Source organism: Nerophis ophidion, linkage group LG03, assembly GCF_033978795.1.
Source record: "Nerophis ophidion isolate RoL-2023_Sa linkage group LG03, RoL_Noph_v1.0, whole genome shotgun sequence".
Taxonomy (NCBI): domain Eukaryota; kingdom Metazoa; phylum Chordata; class Actinopteri; order Syngnathiformes; family Syngnathidae; genus Nerophis; species Nerophis ophidion.
This window is the reverse complement of record NC_084613.1, coordinates 44,813,511-44,839,080: the sequence shown is the minus strand read 5'-3', so window position 1 is coordinate 44,839,080 and position 25,570 is coordinate 44,813,511. Positions and strand designations below refer to the sequence as shown.

The following is a 25,570-nucleotide window of genomic DNA, read 5'->3' as shown; positions in this document are numbered from 1 at the left end:
CGTTTTCTCGGTCCGAGTAGCACTTTTTGTTGGAGGCTCCCATTAAAAATATTGTGAACATGTGAGGAGCCCACACACGTGTGACGTCATCGTCTGCGACTTCCGGTAGAGGCAGGGCATCTCTCTTAACACCGAAAGTTGCAAACTTTATCGTGGATGTTTTCTACTAAATCCTTTCAGAAAAAATATGGCAATATCGCGAAATTATCAAGTAAGACACATAGAATGGACTTTCTATCCCCGTTTAAATAAGAAAATATCATTTCAGTAGGCCTTTAAAACGGCATCCTAACATTATGTTGTCTTTAGAAGCAAAATTGCTAAAAAAAAACAAAAACTACCCCCAGAGCGACGTCCGATGCCAATTGTGTGCACTTGTCAGGATGCATTTGGGGTTAAGAAACTTGTTAGGCAACTTTCTGATTACTTTTTTTTTTGTCTAACCACAACCATATTTCCACATCTCTGAAAGTTGTTCCCATTCATCTGGACTGATGCCCCCCTCTCTCCTTTCCTAGAAGGGTGACCTGCACATCCAGTAAAGATGAGGAGTGAAAACACAGTCAGAAATAACCTCCTCCTCCTCCTCAAGGAGAAAAAAAGCAAGGGAGGCAGGTAGTCTCCAGCTCAGCTTCCAAGAGGGGGGACTGTGGATGGAGCGGGGATGGACCGCTGCAGGATTGGAGGATGGCTGGTGTCGGTGTGGCCCCTCGCCAAGCCCATATGTCTTTATATAGTGTAAAGACGCGAGAGGACAGTTCTAAGTGTGCATCCACTCTGCTCAAGGCGCACTTATTTGTGCAGCATCCCCCACTTCTCCTCATCTCCTCGCTATGGCCGCACCGAGCCATCTTCTCGCGCTCTTCTTGGGGCTCCTGTCGGGCAGCCTCCTAACCGAGGCCACCTACTACCGGCCCCACCGCTACTTCCCTCACTTTATCCGCTTCCGGGAGCCGGCCGCCAACTCAGAAAATCATCTCCCGGAGGTCGACAACCGGGTGCCCACAGCGCCGCATCCCGGCGTGCCGCGTCACCCCGTCATCACCGCACTCACCCAGCGTTCACCTGAGACCATCCAGAATCTACCGGAGGCTTTCCACCCGGCGCCAGAAGTCGTGCATCCCGCGCCCGACACTTACCATAGGTCGCCACCGGAAGCCCCCTCTCCAGTCAACATGAGCCGGGTCTTCTACGGCGTCATGTTCGATGCAGGCAGCACCGGCACCCGGATCCACATCTATAAATTCATCCAGAAAGATCCAGGTAATACTTCCAGCACACCCCGTCTGTCCTATACGTCAATGCCCGCACTGCTAAACATATCTGCGGTCGACTAATTGAAACGCACCATGTGGTGGATGTACTGTGAAAGTCATCATGTTATACTTCTAATAAATCAATATTTTTGTTTCTGTCATGGTCATTTCATTCATTTTTCTTGTAGTTGAGCTGCCAGTCCTGGAAAATGAAATGTACCATGCTGTCAAACCTGGACTTTCTGCTTATAAAGACAACCCCGAGGAGGTATGTATGTGTATTCTTTTTGCACAATTTCTTGTGTTCTTCACCTTTAATTATCATACAGTGTCTATTTGTATGTACAGTATTAAATCCCATACAAATGTAAATATTAATTACTGTATATTACAGTAAAGAGCTCTTTATATTATGCATTGTTTCACTTCTTTTTCTTTGCAGTTGTTGCTGTTATTTTTATTTAGTTTTATTTTATTTTTTTTCAAATGAGCGCCATTCACTGTCCATTTAATTAGGGACACTTTCTCCCTCCAATCCTGACATATACTTCTTTCTTTACAAACACAATTCATTTTTAACAACTTTAATCATTGCGGTGTAAAGCTGTGTTGGCAACTCATGATGCTAAAGAATGCCACCAAAATATTAAGAACACCACTTCAGATCTGCACGATAGCACATGTATTGTTATATTGTCAATGAAAAGTAGACATATTATCTTTGTGTAAAGACAGATATTGGCTCTCAGGAAATGTGTTTAAGTGTTTATCATCAAACCTTTTGGGATTTTCTTTGAGTTGCAGACAGTTACACAAAAAAGTGCTGTATTTACCAAACCACCTAGGTAAATACAGTATCTCTGTTCTGGACATACGTGACTATAATGACCATCCATTTCCTCCTCAGGGCGGCAACACAGTGCTTCAGCTGCTGAAGATAGCCAAAAAGACCATCCCAGAGGAAGAGTGGACGAAAACCCCGGTGGTCCTGAAGGCCACGGCGGGCCTGCGCCTTCTGCCTGAGGACAAGGCCAACGCTCTTCTGAAAGAGGTGAGTCTATAGCAGTGGTTCTTAACCTTGTTGGAGGTACCGAACCTTACCAGTTTCATATGTGCCTTCACCAAACCCTTCTTTAGTGAAAAATAAAATGTTTTTTTTTCACCATATTCAAGACAAAGTTATGTTTTTTTTTTTTTTTATTGGTGCACACAATGAACCGTACATGAACATCACCTCGTTTAAAGAACAACACAAACACGGTGCATGAACTCACAACAATTTACACATCTGCAAGTCAGATGGAAAATTAGAGGGAAAATTGTTTGGTGGTATACATAGGGAGAAGTTTTTATTTGCACGATGAGTTGGGTGTGTCTTGACCTCAGCGGCGGAGGCGCCACCGAACCCCTAGGGTTTGATCGAACCCAGGTTAAGAACATCTGGCCTATAGTCTATAGGTATACCCCTCCTGCTACCCTCAGACACCCTAACACAAACACTGTACCACCCCGCAGGGGAGCAGGATGAAAAATCAGAAGGTGCTTACAAGTGTCGTTGGGAAAAAGGAAAAAGGAGCAACTCTGCCCATTTGGCGGCTGTGATGTTGCAAAAAACAGCTGTTGTGGTGTTGTGTGGAGTAACCATATTTGTCATTGTATAAAATCTACTTGTGCTGCAGCTGACTTATGTGGCGCTTCTTAAAAGCCTGTCAGTGTTGCAGACACGACTAAATCAAAATGATGAACACATGTTCTTTTTATTGCAGGTGAAAAATGTTTTTCAAGAGTCGCCCTTCTTCGTGCCACACAACAGTGTCACCATCATGAATGGAACTAACGAAGGTATGTTACTACTTCTACGCACAGTGGTACCGAAAAGCAAAACAATTTACCGGTATACAATAAAACAAATGTATGGATCCGTTCCAGACACTCATAAAACATGAACACAAAAGTAATTTATATTGACAACTGTTCTAATTTTCCATGCAGAACACAATATGAAATACACAATGATATGATCTCATTGTGCTTTGTCAGCCAACATCTTTGTTTATTCACTGTACTGCTAAATGTCGCAGTGTTGTAATCACAACTAATTCCGATATTTGCACCCTTGTGTTGTTCCAGGAGTCCTGGCCTGGGTCACGGTGAACTTCCTTACAGGTAAGACATTGCTTGTGTTTTGCTATGTTGGTGTGAGTGGTCACATGACTCATATCTAAGCCTCCAGTGTACACACCAGGCTGGGGCAGCGCAAGACGCTTGTCTGCTGTATGAGGTCGCCAGCTTTGCAAAAACAAGACCCCCCCCCCCCCGCCCCCCACACACCGCACAGCTGAGGCAGCATTTGATTTATGTTCATAAACAACTTTAACCTCTTAGACAAGGGATTTTTATGTTTGAACCTAAGAAGTTGTGGTGGGTACAGAAAGTTAGACATGGTTTGTCGATACTTTGATAATAGCACCTTATTGTTTTCATACATGTGTTGTAGGCCACTTGTATTCCAACACAAGAAGGACAGTGGGCATCCTGGACTTGGGCGGAGGATCCACACAGATCACCTTTCTTCCCAAGTCTAAGGTGAAAAATCATCTCTAAACAATAATATTATCTAAGGAAATGCATCTCTAAAATGTGCTGTTTGTCCAACAGAAAACTATTCAGTCTGCTCCCAATAGCTACATTGCCAATTTCAACCTGTTCAATAGCACATATCAGCTCTACACACACAGGTACTTTATACCACAATTTTTAATTGACTTGCATTCATCCAAACGTATGACTGGGACTGTGTATTAAATTCAGTTTTTGCAAATCTCCCCGTGCTCACACAGCTACCTTGGCAATGGATTGTATGCGGCTCGGCTGGCAACCCTTGGAGCGCTGGGAGCTGATGGTAGTTCATGAACAACCCTTTATTCGAAATATCACAATGTTGGCCATTTTAACACACATTGTGTTTCTTTTAGGTCTTGATTATAAGATTTTCACCAGCTCCTGCTTGCCGAAAAAGTTCAGAGAAGATGTGACTTTTGGTGGAACCACTTACAAAGTCAGCGGCGTTCCAGACGGTGAGTTTTCCACATTTTTTATTTGCGTCGCCTCCCACATGAGTCCAGTACCTAAAGAAATAAAGCAGTCACTCACATACCAGTCACAAAGATGCTGGGGCTTGTCCCGCAGTTGAGACGTTCTTGTGCGTGTGAGCGTAACGAGTGGCTTCATCTGCACCGCTCACAATTACGTGGTAAAAATAGAAAGCCCGTCATGGCAAGGCTCATGGCCGCACTTGGTCATAGCAACACAATTGAGGCTGCGTGACACTTTGGGGCTTCTCATCATGTTGTGGTGGAGCCCCAACTTTGTGCCTGTTGATAAACCTGAATGAACTCAGGCTGTCACATTCCTTCTGTTCCTCCATTGTTGACATGAGCACGTGCTGTCTACAGGCTATGCAGGCTACAAGCTGTGCTACTACGAAGTGATGAAGGTCATCAATGGGAAAGTGCACCAGCCTTTGGAGGTGAAAGGCAGCAGCGTCTTCTATGCTTTCTCCTACTACTTCGACAGAGCTGTGGAGTCCGGCCTTATTGGTTAGTCGGCGCACCTTCCATTAGATTAATTATTATTGTTTTGTTGTTGATAATGCACGGTTGGTTTGGCCTCACAGATGGCAGCCGAGGTGGTTCTATTGAGGTCAGGGATTTTAAGAAGAGGGCCAAAGAAGGTAAGAGCGTATGACAAATATGAACATATGTCGCTTAATCTCCTAAAGGTGACGCTTTGCACAGCGCTTCCTGGCAGGCTGAATTTTTTGCTGCAAAATCAAATCAATAATTCGCTAAAATAAGACAGTTTTGTGCTTCATTATAGGGTAAAACAATTTAAAACATTCCTGCAGGATGTGATGTATGTGCAAGCAGCACAGAGCGAGTGTGTTAAGTAAAAGGCTGTTTGTGTCACACGCTCACTCGTGGTGTGGATCACGCTGGGGTGAGCGTGTCTGCGTGGGCCTCGGCAGGAAGGCACCTGACGACCACACACAAACGCTGCCCACTCTCAGCCTTGCGTCGAACTTAGCTTTTCAACTCGCACTTTTGTGTTTATTATGACGGCAAACACGGGGGTCATCATTTAGTCTACGAGTGTGAATGTGAGTGCGAATGCTTGTTTGTATACATGTGTCCAGAATTGACCTGGGATCAGCTCCGACATCTGACCCGGCTGTGTTATGTGTTCGCAGTGTGCAACAAAATGACCAAATACCGTGCCATCAACCCCTTCCTGTGTATGGACATGACATACATCACGTGTCTGCTCAAGGAGGGCTTTGGCTTCAAGGAAAGCACAGTGCTGCAGGTGCGTCACATGGCTGCGGTCCAAACGATGCAACCAAAAAAGAGCAACATTTCCAAGGATGTTCTTACTTTTTGTGTCTACAGCTGGCCAAAAAAGTGAACAACGTGGAGACAAGTTGGGCCCTGGGCGCCACTTTTGACTACTTCAGGAACCTCAACATCCACTAAGGGCAGCTCGACGTCATTGCAGCCGGCACTGAGAGGGACACTTTTGTCACTGCGAGGCTTCCCTCCACCCACCCTCACAAACAGTCCAGACACACCCGCTCCCCAGTCCTCTATTCGTCGTCAGAGCCTGGCAAACCCTACCAGAACTGTTAAACAAATAAATCACTATATTTTTTATTTTTATAAGGCCAGCTATTTCTACTGTATGTTGAGCCCGTGGCTGCTGGGCTGATTTTATTTTTGTAAAACGTTTTTGCTTCCTAATTAGTTGTTTTCAGATGTGTCCTCACCTGTCCGTTGAGCATGTCGGCTTAGTTTGTAGTCACAGTGGTCTGCTTGTGGGCCGCACCATACAAAACCGTGTCTTGGAGATCTTTGTAAATCCTTCCTTACAATTCTTGACGCTAACCATTTCTCAAAAATGTCCAAGAAGCTGACAAGCACACAGCGTCTGTCCTTCAACTTTGCACGCAAACACTTTAATTGTAGACGTTGCAGCTGTTCATCACAATTCAGGACGTTAAAGATTTCTCTCACAGTGGTGGAGCTGTAGATTGAATTTTATTTTATTTTTTATTTTAGTTCAATCCTTATTGTTTTGTGGTGCAAAACAGTCAATTCGGCCCTAGGATCTGAGCAACCTTTCAGCATGTTTAATTAACATAATTTAACACAATAGTAGAACATATGTACTAACATTTGTCTCTTTGATTTCTGCTACTTTTCTTGTGAACTGTACAAATATTTAAATACCTGCAAATGTGTCTAATGTATTTTTTTTAAACTACTTTTAATCTTATTTGTCACTCGCTAACACTTTCAGTGGCCAGGAAGTGCTTTGAATCTGCAAAAAATATTTAATATTTTCAGTGAAAAGCTTGTTTTGCTAAACCATCCAACTGTGTGAATATGTATTTGGGTTTTTTTCTGTTGTGAATAAAAACAAGTAAAATTTCATTGAATGATTCAGGTATCATTTATTGATGCAAAACAGTAAAAACAACACCATAAAATGTAAATTAAAACCTTTTATGAAAATATTTGGCAATCATATTACAACTTTGCTATCAAAGACTGCCTGGTGTATGGAGCCCATAGACATGATCAAATGTTGAGTTTCCATCCCATAGGTACTTGACATCTCAACTTGTTTGTGGGTCTTCATTATTGCCTTTAGTGAGTGAATATCATGTTTTACTGATTAGAAGATGATCTGAAACTCAGCTAGGCCACTGATTTGGACAAGGGAGAATAAGGGTCCTGAAAAAACTAGATCTCCATCTCAACGACGACCCTAAACATCAAGACAGAGCTACAACAGAATGGTTAAAACCCAACATATTTGTGTGTTAAAACAGCCCAGTCTAAATCCAGACCTAAATCCAATAGATAATCTGTGGCAACATCCAAAAACGGGTGTTCAAAAATGCTTTGCATCTAATCTAAGTATTAGTAAAACTGGTATAGACAAAGCTGAAAAGACTAGTCTGTAGCTGCAGCGAAAGGCCGTCCATAAAGGATTGACTCAGAGGAGCTGAATTCATTTAACTTTTTTTTTTTTTTCTAAAGTATAATTTTACTTTCACTTAATAATTGTGTGCCATTTAGTGTTGGTCATGTACTCCAATAGAATATATTTAGATGTGTGGTCGTAACATCACAAAATGTAGAAAAGTTCAAGCGGCGTGAATACTTTTTCATGATTATGTACTGTATATAAAGTGGTACTTAACTGAAGAGTGTCCCAATTTAAGTGTTTTGAGGTAAGAGCTGTCTTTTGAAAAGTTGTGCTTTAAGTTACAAGCAAACACTTGAGTTCCAAGCATCCCCGAGCTGGGAAGGCAGCAGGTGAATGATAGCCATTGAATTAAAAAAATAAATAATCAAATTGGCAAAGCAATTCGAGCGCATCACTGCTAGTTGGCACTATATTGAAGCAGAATAAGTATGGCTAAAAATGCTAAAATATTATCCAAACTGCAAAAACGTATCCATGAAAATATGGAAAAGCCGATAATAGGGTGTTTGACTGAAGAGCAGCTGTTATATTGTTTGTACACAATATCTATGATTAAAAAAGTTGTAAGTAACTTGCCAACCTTGAGACCTCCGATTTCGGGAGGTGGGGGTGGGGCGGGGGCGTGGTTAAGAGGGGAGGAGTATATTTACAGCTACAATTTACCAACTCGAGTATTTCACATATATATATATATATGAAATACCTGACTTTCAGTGAATTCTAGCTATATATATTTATTTTATTGCATATATAAATAAAAAAAATGTTGAATTTCAGACGGCACCTATGTAAGTATCTACTTTATGACTATTTACTCTATATACTCCATGTACAAACATCCATATCACTATTTAACAATACATACATCTCCTACTGCATTTCTTGCATTTTAAGATTGAGGTGTTCCTGATGAAAAGTGTGGTTCACGGAGAACAAAGAGCAGCCTATGGATTGTACATGGACATTCAAATGGTATATTTGTGTATTTACGTAGGATGAGCTCTTGACAGACGTTGCGGTGCATTCGACACGAGATTTACGCACTGCTGACAGATTTGAGGAAACACCAACATGCAGCGTGAGTGAGGAGTTAGGCCACCGTGATCTGTAAAAACAGTATTGATTTCGGCTGCACAGATTTTCGTTGGAGGGATGCCGATCATTCATTCAAAGGATACTCTTCACTACTTCCAAGGGGCAAAATAAATCTTTATTAAATGTACTTTTATTTCCTTTTAGAAACATTGGAGATGATGTGCTTGGCCTCACTTGCTTGCAAACGCTGTGATCTGTTCCTGCAGAAGCAAAATAGGAGAGAAGTTACTCGGAGACCTACGTGGGCTAACGTGGAACCAACATCCCATTTAGGAGTGCTTCCGTTAAAACAAGTTACAGTGTTGGTCTGAATCACTTAGTAGTGAATAAAGCCATTTCACATGAGCGGTCGGTAATAAAAGGGGTGTGAAAACACAAGCCGCCACCACCGTCCGCTGCCCTCGTGCCAGCGTTGCACCCCACCCAACCTTTTGGTAACACTAAATTTGAGGCTAAACTTAGATGCCATAGTAGTAAGTTCAGAGCGTTGGAAATTATAGGCGCTGCTGAGTTAAAGCTACGTGTAATAACTAAAAGAGGGTTGAGTCGCAGCTTAGATTCGACAGGTTGGTAATTGGCATCATCAGTGGTGGACAGTTTGAGCGAGGCGGAGGACGGCTTACTTTTAGTGAGGGAAGCACGTTGGTCGCCTGCAGGCCGAGGGTGCGGAGGAGAACCACAGGTGCGGCGTCGGTAGAATAAAGTCGTTTCATGAGGTCGATGGCGGCCATCATGGGCAGGTTGTGCCGCTGGCGCTCTGTTTCATACTCTAACAGGTGCTGTATTGCTCCTGCATGACAAATAACTGGGGATTAGTCAACGAGTCACAACATGGCATTGAGTCAAAACAGGAGGAAAAACAATATCCCAGGAAAAGCAATGTGCATGTAATTGTTGGCAAAGTGAACAGGGAAAAACATCAAACAAATGCTTTTTATAATTCCACAGTGCACACGTGAGATGGGCCTTTGGAAAAGAGTTTAAGGGAAACCACGCAGCTTTGGTTGCAGTGCTGGTGTCCGTTTGGAGCTCTCACTCACCCAGGTCCTTCCCGTTAAAGGCTGCCTGGCTCAGGAGCTGTGTGAGGCAAGCCACATCCCCCAAACCCAGATTGGCTCCCTGACCGGCCAGAGGATGGACACGATGGGCAGCGTCCCTGGAAAGAAAAACATATGCTTGTCTCTACAAACACACCGCATGCACAAAGGACTATTTTATGTCCATCCAAATAAAAGTGGAGCGGAACCTCTAACCTCGGACATTATTTGTTTTTGGACCTTTGACAACAATTTCTTTGACACTGACCTTGTTATAGATTCATTGGTATTTTGACGTAGAAGACTCTCATCAACACAACATTAAATTATTTGACATATAAACGTATGAACGACCAGTGTTGAGAATGGCCCCGTGACAACAAGCACTAACACAAGTCTTACAACTTCAAAACTACATTCTATTTTTCCAGTCCTTTTGGAATACAGCCAAAAAAGCAAAATATGTGTTGTATCAAGTAAGGTTCTTAAAGTTCTTGTGAGGTATGCTAAAGTCTGCTGTGATGTCATGCATGATGGCAGTCCAACATTTTAAATAAATGTTTGAAAAGAATCAAAAAGAGAAAAACAAACAAAGTGTAACCTCAGCTTTCATATTGCCCACTTTTTGAATGATTCAGGCTTCGATGAAAATGTTCAGCTAAAGTTTGCCCTGTATTTTGTATGTTGTCTCAGTTATTGTGCGGCTCAACGTAGTGATCAACAAAGTAGTCCGTCTAACCACGTATCATTCCGTAGAATCAAGTTCCCAATCAAAGAATTCCACATGTTAATGAATTACGTTTTTTTTGTTGTATAAACTACTTATAAAGCAGACTAAACCACAATCGGACCGGAAAAAGTGGTGACGTGTCTAACGCAAGTGTTTTTTTACATCAGTTAGCATAAACAAAGTTGCGCAAACACACAGTCGTGCGTTCTTGGATTTAACTAAAATGTCAGCATTTGACAAAGGTGAGAAACACTATAGAACTCAAGGGAAAAATTGTATCAAAGTATGAAAGTGGCGTTCGTGTGCTTTTCTCTCCCCGCTCCTTGCCAACAAAAAGTTAAATGTTCATTAATTTTTGTTTTGCATTGTTTTCTGCATGTAAAACCATAATTATTGTCTGTAAATGTGATTTTTGTTACAATTTATGAGTGTTTAAACAAATAAATTAAGATTCACATTACAGTGGTGCTTTAACTTAAGAGTGCCCAAACATAAGTGTTTTATCTCTCGGCCAATTGTTATACTTGAAGTTGCAAAAAGCAAGACATTCGAGTTACAAGCATCCACGCCACTAGTTCGAGCGCATCACTGCTAGTCGGCACCACACTGGAGCAGAATAAGTCTAATTCCAGCCAAGAATGTTAAAATAAAATCTAAATGGCAGACATTTAGCGCCGAAAACATTGAGAAGCAGCTGGAAGGTGACACCGTAGTAGTCCACACTCCAAAGTAAATGCTCTACATTATTATTCCATTACTTAATAAAACTACTGTAGTTGTTTGTAGTACATTATATTTTGTTTTTATACAATATTTCTAAATTAAAAGTTTGTTTTTCATTGTAAAAGGCAGGTTACACCATGTAACATGCCTTTTACAACGAAAAACAAACTCTAAAACATGTAACTTACATGTTTTAGTGTCAAATTATTTTCAATTAAATTTAATAGGATATATTGATTTGAGATACAACTGTTTTGAGTTAAGGTTGTAAGTTGAGATACTGCCGCATTTCTTATGACATAACATTTTTCAGATTTCGTACAATTCAGTCCGCGCTGAACCTTTTAGGATGGATAAAAGGTATTAATAAGTTCTGGCATATGCTGTGGTGGAGTCTTATATGCTGAAAAACACAAGAGTGGTTGTTTTTTTGTGTCCTCTTTTGAGGTTTCCTTGTATTGACTTATTATTATACTTGATACACACTATTTACTTATTATCTTACCCAATGAGTGCCACTCTGTGCCTAACGTACTCCGATGCATGGCCCATGCTGAGGGGGAACATGACACGGGATTTGGGGCCAATGCCCGCCACACTCGGGGGTAGTTGGCGAGGTGAGCCTGAAGACGGCATGATGGCAGAGAGGGCGCTGCGGAACAGTGACCCTGCAGTCTCGACCAGCTCCGATTGGTTCTCGTTACTCCACTGTGCGTGCAGCGTGAAAAAGATTGTGCAGAAAAGTTAAGAAGAATGTTTGAGAGAAAAAACAGAAGTTATCGCTGAGAGGGGACAAACAAATAAACTGACATAGGTTGAAACCCAGACGAGGGACCTTTTTTCTCCCCCTCCCTAACTAAATAAAGGGCATGGAAAGGGCCGGGGAGTAGGGCTAATTAAAAGAAGATGCTGGCCAGGCTATGCAGTTGAATTAACTCTGTTTGAAAAACATTGCATGCAGTAATGGTCAACACTGGGAGACCACACGTTTAATTACCAAACCAGGCCTGAAACCAAACGTGACTCAACCGTGGTGACCCCATCCATCAGAAGGCAGTAAAAATAGCCAGCTTGGGAAAAAGGACTCCCTCTAAACGCAAGAAAAGGATTTAGGTGTATCACTTTTTCAGAGGAATATTACAATTGTTTGAAGTCTAGGCAAAGCAATATGTTTTCTTGCATCTCAGAAACACAGCTGGACATGGGAGGGACAATAGGAGAAAAAACAATGCATGCACGCACAACATGGCGCACAAATACGCAGCAAAACAATGACACACTTTAATTGTCACTCACAAAGGCGGAGTTAATGGCGTCAACAAAACACTCCTCATCCAGCTCCAGAAGCTCCTCAGCAAGATAATGACTGGTTGACCAAACCAGAGAACTCTTTGTGTCTGACAGCTGACGGGGAAAGATAATACACACCTGGAAGTTATTAAACTCGTGTAACAGATATAATTAAAAAAAACATTTGCACAGTCAAATAGGTGGATACTTTACCGGTAACATTGCGATAGGTCCTGTGGGGAGGAACCTTTGCCATGCCACATTGTTCTCTGTGGGCTGTCGGAACACATACAGGTACATTCTATGAATCACTGAACTAAATTATCATGAGTTTTATACACCTTTACAGTCACATACATACAATGGAAATACTGTATTCAAATTTCCAAAAAGCCTTTGGCATTGAAAAACACTAGACATTAACTTCAGTGAAACTGTCAAGTCCAGCATCCTTGAGGTCATATCAACCCTAATTGTTCCAATGAACGCATTTATTCAATTAATCACTCCATGAAAAGTACTTAAAAATCAGCACATGCAAGGTCAAAAAGCAATTGTAATCAAAAATGTGGCTATAGGCAACCTCATATGTCCAAAAGATAGTAGCAGCCATATTAGAAGTGTCATGAAACAAAATGTCAAGTATTCTATAAGTCATTAAAAACATGTAAGAGAGGGCTAGCAATAGTTATAAAATCCCATGTTGGTTTTGTAAAGGAAAAATGGTGTGCTGATAAAGAAGATCAATACGTTTTAGTGATTGGGAGAATTGAGTCTGTACAGGTTTCCTTTTTAAATGTGTATTATCCACCAGAGAATTCAGATTTAATGATGAAATGTATAGACTTATTGGTCACAAGAACTAGAGGGGTTATTAGGAGGAGACTGAAATCTAACTGAACTCAAGTGTACTCTATGAACTCAGTGAGATTAAAACAAATTTTAATAACCTTGATCAGCCTTTCAGCTAGGATATGAGGTTGATAGTGTTAAAAGCAGATGTAAAATCAACAAATAAAAGTCTGGCGTCGGTTTTATTTCCCTATAGATGTTTAAATAAAATGTTAAGAAGCGTGGTAGAAGCATCCTCCACTCCTCTGTGTGCCCTATAGTCAAACTGCATAGGGTCGATTTCTGTTGTAAAATAAAATTTTACAATTCTTTCAAAACATTTCATCACAAGATAAGTAAAAGCAACTGGCCTTAAGTCATTCAAGGCAGTCGATCTGCTGCTTTTAGGGACAGGGATAATCGTAGCATGTTTCCTCACACTTGGAACACACTGTAAGCTTACAGACAGATTAAAGATATAAGAAAATGCTACTGCTCGAAAGCCGCTAAAATAGGCTCCAGCTTCCTCCGCGACCCCAAAAGGGACAAGCGGTAGAAAATGGATGGATGGATACTTACTTTGTGCGTGACTTAAGTAAAATACCACTGATTCTCTCAGGGCCAGGGCACTTGTTAGTCTTCAGTGAAAGTAAACACCTTTCTACATGACCTTACTCTACAATGAAGTGGTGATCATCCTCTAGATTTAGTCTCAAATCCTCAATTTTGTCATAAAATCTTGCTGTTAGTAAAATCTCAGATAAATTGTATGACGAGCATTAGCCAAATCAATGTTAGATCTGTAGCCCTCTATTGTAAAGTTGCTTTTACTCTGACTTTAATGAATGGCTGTAATAGTTTTCATACCCGACCAAGCTGAAGTAAGGTTTCCTGCCACCAATTTATTCTCAATTTTTGTTTTATAATTTTGTTTAGCCTTTAATATTTCAACTTTCAGTTCCTTTTTTGCTGCCTCCACATAAGATGCTTCTCCTTGACTAATTGCTACTCTCTTCCCCTTAAAGGCCTACTGAAACCCACTACTACCCAGTCTGATAGTTTATATATCAATGATTAAATATTAACACTGCAACACATGCCAATACGGCCTTTTTAGTTTACTAAAGTGCAATTTTAAATTTCCCCGGAGTTTATTCTTGAAAACGTCGCGTAATGATGGCGTGTACGCGTGACGTCACGGGCTGTTAGGAAATATGAGCGCTGCACACACACACAGCTAAAAGTCGTCTGCTTTAACCGCATAACTACACAGTATTTTGGAGATCTGTGTTGCTGAATCTTTTGTAATTTGTTCAATTAATATTGGAGAAGTCAAAGTAGAAAGATGGAGTTGGGAAGCTTTAGCCTTTCGCCACACAAACACATGGTGATTCCTCGTTTAAAATTCCCGGAGGTGAAGCTTTACTCTGGATCACAGCGGTCAAGCGAACATGGATCCCGACCGAATGTCAACTAGCAGGTTTCGGTGAGAAAATTGTGGTAAAAAGTCGCTTCTTACCAGAAGTTAGCTGAGCTTGCCCCGTCCATAAAGCTGCCGTCGACTTCCCTGAGACATTGGCGTCGAGACACCCATGGACACACAACTCCGACCATCAGGTACTGTTAAACTCACTAAAACACTAGCAACACAATAGAAATATAAGGGATTTCCCAGAATGATCCTAGTAAATGTGTCTAAAAACATTTGAATTCGTTCCAATGCAATCGCGTTTTTTTTTAACTTGTTTCTTTTTTTTTTCTTGTTTGTATCAATATCCTCAAACACGAATCTTTCATCCTCGCTCAAATTAATGGGGAAATTGTCGTTTTCTCGGTACGGATAGCTGTTTTAGTTGGAGGGTCCCATTAAAAACAATGTAAAAATGTGAGGAGCCATCAACATGTGACGTCATCGTCTGTGACTTCCGGTAAAGGCAGGGCTTTTCTGTGCGTGACTGAAAGTTGCGAACTTTATTGTGGATGTTCTCTACTAAATCCTTTCAGCAAAAATAGGGTTATATCGCAAAATGATCAAGTATGACACATAGAATGGACTTGCTATCCCCGTTTAAATAATAAAATCTCATTTCAGTATGCCTTTAAGACTGGATTTAACTGATTTAGACTTTCAATTAGAAATCCTAATAGTCTTGGTTGGGACGATCATGTTCTCGCAGAAGGAAAAATAAGAGCAGCTGACATCCGAGAGTTCATCACTGTCCTTCCATGAGTCAGAGAGCACATCTCCCATGGTGCAGTCAAAACAACCCTGCAGACGAGCAGTGTAACCCTTAAACCATATTTTAACATCTTTGGTCTGGATTTTTTCTTTCTTTAATATCGTTTTATTTGTTGGGAGGAACATCACACAGTGATCTGCAGAACCTGAGGGAGGCAGGGGGGTGGATTTATATGAGTCTTTTACTGTGCCATTACACAGATCTAATGACTTGTTCTGTCTGGTTGGACAAGTTACATAGTCATAAAAAAACAGACAGGGATTTCTTTAGGGACACATGATTAAAATCATCCAGTATAAAATTAGATACTTCAGGTGAGAGAGACTACAGTTTTTGTACAATGTCCACCATAATATTGCTGGCTGTGGTAGGGTTTGCTTAGGGGTGAATGTACCCAGTAGTTAAAAATATTGTTGGAAACGCACGGGATAAATAAAATGGATAAAGCGACACCGTCAGAAGTCCACATCAGGTGTGCACAGTCTTTCTCTGACAGTGACAGCGCAGCAGTAGCGCCTGTTGACATAAGATGCACCCCCCCCCCCCCCCCCCCCCGTGGGAATTCCCGGTTGCTTGTTCTTCAGGATCCAAGCAAAATGGAATGCCAAATCCATCTATGATCACGTGGTTGTCCGAGTTGTCCACGGTAAGCCATGTCTCCGTAAATGCCATAACACATCAATCTCTGTAGTCCTGGAGGAAGCGAGTGTTTTCTTGAAGCTCATCAAGTTTATTTTGCAAGGACTGGACATTTCCCATAACCAGGGACGGCAAGGCTAGGTGGGTTATCTGCCGATTCTTTATTTGCAGTTTGACACCTCCTCTTTTCCCACGCTTCCTTTATTAACTCCTCTAAAGTAGTTGTTGCTCGTATTATTTAAATCCCTCTGGATCAAATCAGGCAGCTGGACGTCCGGCGTGATTTGATTCAGGATGTTGAGATGCAATTGTAGGTCCCGAGTGTATTGGATTCTCGGACGCGGAAGTTACACTCCGCTGCACTCGAGAATTAAGCCAATCAAAGTCAACAAAACAGCAAAATGTAGAAGCCTAATTGCTCCAGGTTTTCAGTACAAATGACTAAAAGCACTTATCACTTAAGATAAAAACCATAAAACACATCAGCCATTTGCAGCACGCGCATGCATGCATGTGGTACGTGATGTATGATACATATGATAAGCACAAGTAAACACGCCATTTCTGTATTATGAGTCTCTGTATACTGTATACGCATATACAGATGGGAGTGGGTTTTTTCCCCCATTTTTTTGTAATACCAATATTTTGTTTTGTGTGTGTGTATTTTTATTAAATATTTTCATATATGACATTCACTATAATTATTTTTTTGTTTTTTTAAACTACAACAGCTATTATAACAACATTAGATGGGCTCAAGCCTCCCCCCCGCGACCCCGAAGGGAATAAGCGGTAGAAATGGATGGATGGTTGGATAGTTAGGCTGCTAGGCCTGGGCTGATAAATAGTCGATCAATGAATCAAATGATAGATGAAGTGAATGAAAAAGATTAGCCTATTAAAACAGACAAACGAGTATGCTGAATTTGTTGGAAAGTGATGACAACAAAAAAAGACGAAAAAAATTCCACTACTCAGTTTTTCCAACTCGGGAAAAACTGCACTTCAAGATGTGTAATATTTAGTAAAATTTTTACTAACAGAGATTGGGAGTTTATTTTATTCTGTGTTTGTATACTTATTTAAGATAACCGAAAGCTATTGACTTTTCAATTTCAAGAAGAAATACATGTTTATTGCGTTTGAAAGTGTCATTTGCATTATTATTATTATTATTTTGCTGATTATATTACATTACATGTACATTACAATGATTTGGCCGCAAAAAAATAATAGAACTTATCAACAATAATTTGTGGGACAATACATAACCCAGCAAAATTAGTTTTTGGCCCTGGACTATCTGTTGCTGCTGAGTTGTGCAAAGCACTTCCTAAATGACCGAAGGAGCCATGTTTTTTTCCCACTTTCTCAGGGACTCCATATTATCATTCAAGTGAAACGAAAAAATAAGTAGTTGTGTATAAGTAGTTTTTAGTAACACTGCAATTAATGTCCTGCTATCATTAGCAGCTTCAGAAAATAAACACCGTGGCTATAATTAGAGCTTTAACAGTATTCAGAGTTTACCCTACATTTTTGTAAACATTTGGCTAAAGTCAGCAAGCATCAAAATACGAGCAAATTATTTGCTTTTTCCTTGTATTTTTTTTAGAAAACTTTAATCGGCATTTGTTGTCTAGTATTTTAATAGCTTTTGTGTTGTTTTTACACGTGTGACACAGAAATGGTATAAGAGGCACATTTGTGACACAAATCACCTTGGCATTGTGTCTTTGTCATTAAATAATGTTTTATTATTGCATATGTATATATATATATATGGGGGTTTAGCTAAAGGCAGAAGTATACTTTTGTGTTGCGTAGCTTGCATAGGGCAGAGCGTCTTGCTCCTCTCCCTACATACGCTCCCTCTGATCTTTACATGCACATTCCAGTGACGTGCAGTCAGGGGAGGCAGTGCCTGCATCATGGAAAGAAAAAAAAAGTAAAAATAAAAATAAAAAAGTAAATTGTTATATGTATTCAGTGAGTTTACTTTATAAAGTCCTTTTCCATTTAACTTCACCAGTTTTAGATTATTTTTATTCAAAATCGCTGAATTTTCACATTTGCTGTTCAAATACTGAGTAGAGACTTGCGGTGAGTCAGCAGCCAGTTGAGCCTCACCATGGATTGCGCAATGACTCGGCTAACTGCTGGCTGCTGTGCAGTGAGACTGTATTGCTATATGAATTATATTATACATTTCCATAGTTTAGTTAGCTGAGGTGTATAATGTACAGTGTATTTTGTCAACAACTGTATGTGTAATGTATTTCTTGTGTCGAGCAATCATAAAACGGCTGCGAAGACGCACTGTGTGAGGGACCTGTTCTCCCGCCTCATGGTGGTAGAGGGCGCTAGTGATCCCAGGGATCATTCTTGCGATTACTCGGCTGCAGAATAAGTGACAACAAGCTACAGTTAGCAAGTCAAGTGCAGTGGTAGCGATCGTTTATTTTTTCCTCTCCCCTGGACTTTTAACATGGAGCATTACATATATACAATAAAAGTTTTCTAAACTGGACTTTCAATCGAAGCAGGAGGTAATAATTAAAGGAAGACCAACGCCGGAGCTAAAAGGTTTGCTTTAGTCAGTGATCTCCATCGAGACAGAGACTTTTAAAACTGCAGAAAGATAAGGAAGACTACTATAAATAAGTTATTGATGCTTTTGTTCAGAAGGAGCGGCGCATGGACTTCATTTATAAGTAAAGGTAAGACCATAATAACGTTTTTTTTATTAAATGTGCTTTTTTGTGTGCTGCAGTTTGTATGTGTAAAGAATGCTGGTATGAACTTTTAAACATAACCCGTTAACTGCTGCCAATTAAATGGTGAATAAGATACTCTTTAGGGTTCATATGTTGTAAATCTGACTGTGATGAAGTCAGTGCCTCACCAGCCATGAACCTCACCGCACGTCACTGGGACATTCAAAAACATATAGCTTTGCAACAACGTTTACTCATGATGACAACTAAAAACAAAAAGGTAATGAAAACTTCCCACGTCATAAAAGACATTATGAAGACAATTTCCATCAAAGACAAAATAAAAATAAAATGTACTATACTGTTTTTCTTTTTCTATTTTCCTTTGTTATCCTTAACAAATGTTTTATGTTCATGTTGTGTATTTGTTCCTTATGGTGGTTTTTCTTATATTAAAAAATGCATTTACAGTTAATAAAGGTTTTATGACGGAGACAGAGAGGCTGTTTCCTCCTTGGACTGAATTACATCCAATAGGAAAAATTATTTTGAGCATGTTGGCCTGACAGTCAGGAAATTGAGGACCCCAATGTCAACAACAGAAGAAAATAGTGTAAAGGATGGAAACAGAGGAAGAAGAGCTGCATCCTTTACCTCTGATAGATGCAGCACAGCTACCACAGCAGATTGGTTGTAATTCCACTTGACCGTAGGTATTCTTAATTTTCGCCTCACCATAGAGTTTGGTCCATCAGCGCCAATCTAAAACATATAAAAGAAAAAAAATGTTTTAAAAGCCAATGGAAATTAATAACTTGAATAAACTTTAAATGTTCTCTCTTTAACCCCTGTGTCTGTTACCATAAAATAAAACAACAACAGAATATGTTCTAGCAAAATAAAAAATATAGTCCACCTGTACTGCATGGCTAAGTTGCCAAACAGGATCATTTATAAAAAAGGAAGCTCAAACTTACAAGCAGCTTGGTCTGAAGAGTTTCCCCGCTGGCTAATGTGACCTGTACCCACGGAATGGAGCTCACTGCCTTGTGCGGCATAGGCAACGTGTACTTCACCACTTTGGACCCATATTTGACTTGGACAATATCTGACAAACAACCAGAAAGTAAAAGTGCTGTCAAAGGATTAATTTCCATTTAGACCAAGGCTATTAAACTGGCAGCCCCGGGGACAAATCAGGCCCAGGAATAACAACATATGGGTCCTCAAGTTTAATTAAAAACTTGGGAGAAACATTTTTGCAGCAAATTCCTAAGAACACTAGAGTGATTTTGTTGTAAGGATGTAACAGTAAACGGTATATATTTTTCATTACCAAAAAAAAAATCTTAATTTATTAAATAATTTTAGGCAACACTGCTTACTGAAAACGAACTCAGGCGCATGTCTGTGAATATCTTAGTGTCGTTTGACTTGAAAATCATGGCGGAAAAACTACACAGACTTTGTTCCGGAGATTTCCTCTCGAACGTCATTTTACGTTCTTCTGTTTTTAGATGGTGACAGGTGTGGACAATATTGGAGCCATACGCACTTGTCCCACAAAAAAATTATACAGAGAAGGAGAAAACTATTTGATGTTGCTTTCATTTTCTCAATACAGCGTCCATCAGCTGCCATGACAGAATTAAAGACGTGAGGAAACATGCAGCAGGCGATGTGTCGGGAACGTTGACACAACTTGTTAATAAAGTTTTTAGTTTGTTTACTGGAAGGCTGACTCGTCCTTTATTTAACTGCAAACTGTATCAGTGTTCAAATAACATCAATACGAGCTATAATGTTTTGTCATCTCATTGAACTGAAAGATTGTGTATTAGGTGTGAGAGGAGTCACTCATGAGAGAAGAACAAAGCTTGTTTATTAGACTTCATCTTCATCAGCCAAACTGCTTTGAGTTTTATAATTTTATCAAAAAAACTTTTTTTTTTCCTTTACGTGAGTTTTTCATGTCACAAAGGCATTACTTTAAAAAACATTTATCTTATACAGCATTTTATTAATGTTTTACTATCCATAAGTAATTCTTATATGACATATTTCTGCTCAAACTCTTGTTTTTGTAAGTTATGCACATATAAATATACATAACTTAGAAAAACAAATAAATAATACAAAAAAATACCTCTCTATTAAATTGTAAAAATACAAATAAAGATCATCATACAATGACAAACAACTGACATGTTGATATTAATAATGAACAAACAAAATACACGTCTTTAGATATATGGATAACATTTATCATTAGCCTTTTTATTAGACATTAAAAATTACATTATGGTATTACGTCTACACACCAACACTGCTTTACTTAACAATCAGTAATCATGATTTAAATTTTTATAAAAAAATATTTTAATTATTACTGTAACCATAATTTGCAGCCCTATGTATAAGAGTAGATCTCATACATGAACACTACAAAAAGTGCAGTTTTGACTTACGGCCATCAGGTGCCATCTTTAAAAGTTCTTACATTGGTTTTTATTTTTTAAATTTAATTTTGTTATTAATTTTTTCTGCTGTATTACTTTGTTTATAATATTTTTGTTGCTTTCATATGCACATTAAATTTCTACTTAAGGTCCATGAAACAGTGTTTTTATCTATAGTAATGTTTGTCCGTCCAGCCATCCATTTCCTACCGCTTATCCGTTTCGGGGTCACGGGGGATTTTGGAGCCTATGTAATGTTTCTCTTACAAAGGAAATCATTTTGAATGTGTTGTTTTTTTTTAAACAAAACTTGATTAAAATATTTCAGTATAAATATGTTTTGAAAATGTTGAGCACATTTAAAAATACCGGGATAATAATAACTGTGATAATACATTTTAATAAAGTCACATTCCTATTTTGTTGTATAAGAGAACTTGAACCACTGTAAACACATTGGCAGATCATAGCGTTTACATTTTAACCAGAAGACACCGGGGTCCAAACTTGTACTTTACATAACTGAGGCATTCCTCAAAGCACCCCTTAAGGTCGTCACCTTTTTGGCAGTTACACACAATTTTCATAATGTGATTTATTTTTAGCTAAGGTGTTACTGTAGCTTGTTAATGTCAGATGCAGTCAGTAGTCATTTGTTCCACTTTTTTAGTTATATTAGTAGCGTACCTCAGGGTTTCACGTTAGGTCCTCTCTTTTTCATCATTTGGGCGATTCAACTGGTGGCCTCAGAGTTGGGTTCAAAAAAATCGTGAGCGACTCACATTTTTGCTGCATATTCTTAAAAACACTTGATTCCTGACATAGAGATTATCTTTGACAAGCAATACGCACCTGTAACTCTTGACAAAATAAATAGACCCAATCTACTGTAGAGGAGGCTGGTTCTCAAGAATATACCATTTCGACTAATAGTGAAAGCAGACGTCCGTCCGTGGGGTCTGGTTATTAGCATTCTGGAAATATGGCCCCCAAAACACAGCCGTCACTCAGGCAGCATGCACCAGTTGTAAAACAGCACAGCATCCTGCCTGGCACATGATGACTGCTATAGTTCACATCTTCTTTTTATGGTTTCGGCCTGCCACACTCTATTGACTAATCGTGTTTATCTACATGCCAACCACGCCACACTTTGCACATGCTGTCAGCTTGTAAGATATTGCACCAAACCTCCTCATCTTCCTAAAATACCAGCAGCTGGTCTTCCAGGACATGAAAGCAGCCAGAGCTGTGCTTGCTCATGCCGACTTGGAGTGGGACCCGTACACAGATTGGCTACTGGTTGCCGAACAAGGATGTTAAATACGGGGTTTCGGTGATTGGAGAGGGAGATTTCATTGAAAACAGCTGGCAGGCAGCGCACTTTTCATGTACTACATCATTAAGGAGAATGAGAACAGAGAAAAATGTGCTGCAACCACTCATCCCTTGTTTGGTCTGTAAGCCTTTATAAATCTGCCAATAGAACTTTCAAGTTTGTAGCAGAACTTTATTTTATTTGCATCATTTTGGTATAATGTCAACAGCCATAAAGCGCTGTACGCTGTCCCTGCTTTAGAGCCTGGACTGAGCGATGGCAAGACTAGGAACACATGGTAGTTTTAAATAGGTCACTAGACCACTTCACGTGTCCTTTCAGGCTCTACAGTTCCTAAAATATGAGGTTTTGATTCAAATTGACGGAAAAACATAAACGTCTCAGTGAGGGAATACAACTAAAAACAACTGATGGATGGAAAATGTGGTGGCATTGGCTCCAGGAGGTAAATGGAGCCAACCGACTATGTGATGCTTTGCTCACCAGACAGACCGTCCAGCTGTTTAGTCAGTGCTGCCACAACCACGTCGTTCTCCACGATGTAGGCCATCTCCTCCTCCAGATTGTCCTTATCAAATGTGATCAGGGCATCAGAGCAGGCGTCCCAAACCTAAATGAGAGATGTATTATGCTGGCGGCCTTGCCTCAAAGTAACCCCGTCACTATATATAGCTGGGCAGAGATGATCACAGCAAAGAGCTTGGCAGATTTTGCTTTAAAGGTCACCAGCACCTATTTATGTAGAAAATGGAGGACATTCAACAGTTTGTTTTTTGCAAACTCTAACATGTTTGTAAAATAAATGGCTCAGTATTTAGCCGCAGCAATATTTTTAATGTTTTGGTTTAATTGTAATCATGAACTTAAACACATCATTTGAGCGGAACATGGTGGAAGTGTTTGTTTAGTCCTCTGCTGGCTTGTAACCCGTCATTCAGCTGTAATATGCTGCTTTTTTCCAACTTGCCATAAAGTCGGGGGATATACCCTTTAAAAAACCCACTAATGGTGCTTTGGGTTTGCAACTTGTGATAAGTGGTTAAAACTAAAAGGCCAGCCCAAAAATCGTTTTGGTTTTGTTTAAAGCGGGGTGACATGTTGCAGCTTTGGGAGGGAATGCCTTGATGCTTTTCTTGCAAGATTTAAACCCTTGCTTGCAACCTGAAGAGAAAATGACTCTGCTGGAAAGTTCACTCTAAATCTAAATACTTTAAGATATGTTTTAAAACACAGAACATTTTTTATTTAGACATGCAACACATATTTATGGCTAGGAGGAGAATGACTGATCTTGCAGGCAAAACAAACCCAAAAAAGCGGTAGAATGGAAGGTATCATGGGTGAGGTACGATGCCATAATCACTCTGAAAGGCAGAGCATGATGACATCTTAGCCTTAGAGCGAAATGCTGCGGTCAAGAGGCTTTGGTACACACTGACCACATCATACAAGTCGGGACGATCCTTGCATCCATTGCCATGAAGCTGCTTCACTTTGCAGCAAACAACAACTCTTTTGATCTTTTATCTTCTTGCAGTTGTTCACATGAATCTTCACAATTAAAATACAGGGAGGGAGTACCAATTTGTGAATGTCAAAAGGACTTCATCCTCATCAAAAAGGATGTTTTTGATAATAAATGAAACAAGGGCATGCAAGTCTCATGGTGTATCATAATGGTATGTTTTTTCTATTGAGTTACTGATACAGGCCCATGTACGAGGGATTGAGAAAATTGCATGTCACATGAACCCACCATTTAATGCAAACGACTCCATGCCGCCTGCATGATTATACAAACCAGAAATGAGTTTCTTACTCATTTGGCTGTAAGACTGGACAAGTGGAATTTGAAACAACTTCCACAAATTGTATGGAATTATGATTACTGGATGACAGAAATACATGGAGAATATACTGTAAATGTCATGGTAAAAACAGTAACACTGTCAAATAAAAAACTCAGAAAACAGTTATTGGATTGGAAAGTATGAAAATTAGAATCATATCTTTCTCAAACAGATTGAATGAACGTACCTGCATCTTTTTGTAGGGCTTGCATCTCATGTTAGTGATATGCTCCCATGCACCAATACCTAAAGAAAACAAAATATCAGTAAACAATATCGGAACATTTAGACAACAAAACCGAATTACTGCTGACAAGTGTTTCTCAAATAGTGGGTTGGGACCCCCTGGGTTGTCCCTAGCCACAGGGGAGATTGTCATCATTTGTGTCTGCACTCTAGTATTCATGTCAGAATGATATATAAGTTTACAGCTAGGTGGCAGCAGTGTTTAGTCTAGTCAACAGACTCCCTGTTCTACCCAGTATAACTACTAAGTACACATGAGCTTATGGAGGCAAAGAGATTAAGATGTGATAGGAATGAAAAGAAAAATGTAGTTGTCGTCAGCGGCATACATAAAGAATGTCATTTACATGTCGGGCTGTACAGTTGAATAAATATCAAGGTCCCAATAGTAATTCAACTCAAGGCGGTCGCGGAAATTCTAAAGTAATGGGACAAAATAATTGAGAACCACTGCATGTAGACCAACAATTTCCAGACAAATGTGTGATGAGGTGGTGACTTGTCCAGGGTGTACACTGCCTTCTGCCCGAAACGCAGCTGAGATAGCCTCCAGCGACCCCGAAAGCGACAAGCGATAGAAAATGGATGGATGGATGTCTCTTAAAAACCTCTAATGGCTTAGTGGCCACATGCGTGGACAGCACCTTCTTATCTCTTAATTCCAAAATTGTGTACAATAACTTTAAGCAAGAAAGTGAGCTGCGTATGTTCTGTTGTTACAAGAAAATACTCAATTTTAAAGCACAAGCAGTAATCTCCATTTGCCCTTTTGTCACCAGGTCTGCCACTCAAACAAAAGTTCACGTTTTACTGTTTCTATATTTTACAATTACCAGCTCGTAACTCCTTTTTGGAGGAAGGAAGGAATAGTCTTTATTGTCATTGCGAAAGTACAACAAAATTAGATTTTTATATTAGTTGTATGACAGATAGTAAGGTAGTTCAAATGAAACATAATAATTGCCTGTGCATTTAATATATGTACGTTTTATGATGGTGACACAGTGTGACCCTGTAAAAGATCAATTAAATGAGGATGAGGAAGACACCAAATAGTCTTATTG

General features: G+C 39.8%; 2 protein-coding genes across 2 annotated transcripts in view; one reads left to right on the top strand and one right to left on the bottom strand.

The window, feature by feature from the left end:
- The first annotated feature begins 654 nt into the window (after positions 1-654).
- entpd5a (ectonucleoside triphosphate diphosphohydrolase 5a) lies at positions 655-6,745 on the top strand. Its single transcript, XM_061895320.1, has 13 exons — positions 655-1,263; positions 1,445-1,524; positions 2,164-2,307; positions 3,023-3,098; positions 3,387-3,422; positions 3,754-3,842; positions 3,915-3,994; positions 4,097-4,158; positions 4,232-4,333; positions 4,712-4,855; positions 4,933-4,989; positions 5,506-5,621; positions 5,705-6,745. The coding sequence occupies exons 1-13, from the start codon at positions 834-836 to the stop codon at positions 5,786-5,788; spliced, it is 1,500 nt and encodes a 499-aa protein (XP_061751304.1). The 5' UTR covers positions 655-833; the 3' UTR covers positions 5,789-6,745.
- Positions 6,746-8,495: 1,750 nt separating this feature from the next.
- Positions 8,496-25,570, bottom strand: part of coq6 (coenzyme Q6 monooxygenase) — a 42,325-nt gene continuing 25,250 nt past the window's right edge. The window contains exons 3-12 of the mRNA XM_061895321.1: positions 24,448-24,506; positions 22,894-23,020; positions 19,590-19,720; positions 19,267-19,374; positions 12,396-12,458; positions 12,189-12,296; positions 11,398-11,600; positions 9,443-9,558; positions 9,026-9,192; positions 8,496-8,602 (exon numbers count right to left, since the gene is read on the bottom strand). Of these exons, the coding sequence (XP_061751305.1) occupies positions 8,573-8,602; positions 9,026-9,192; positions 9,443-9,558; positions 11,398-11,600; positions 12,189-12,296; positions 12,396-12,458; positions 19,267-19,374; positions 19,590-19,720; positions 22,894-23,020; positions 24,448-24,506 (1,112 nt within the window). The 3' untranslated portion in view covers positions 8,496-8,572. The remainder of the gene's footprint in view (positions 8,603-9,025; positions 9,193-9,442; positions 9,559-11,397; positions 11,601-12,188; positions 12,297-12,395; positions 12,459-19,266; positions 19,375-19,589; positions 19,721-22,893; positions 23,021-24,447; positions 24,507-25,570) is intronic.

What these genes read in the sequence shown, in the direction of transcription:
- entpd5a (XM_061895320.1), top strand. Translation starts at nt 834, where the DNA reads ATGGCCGCACCGAGCCATCTTCTCGCGCTCTTCTTGGGGCTCCTGTCG. An exon ending in ATAAAGACAACCCCGAGGAG is followed by an intron (nt 1,525 to 2,163) that starts GTATGTATGTGT and finishes TTTCCTCCTCAG; the next exon opens with GGCGGCAACACAGTGCTTCA. An exon ending in CCTTTCTTCCCAAGTCTAAG is followed by an intron (nt 3,843 to 3,914) that starts GTGAAAAATCAT and finishes TTTGTCCAACAG; the next exon opens with AAAACTATTCAGTCTGCTCC.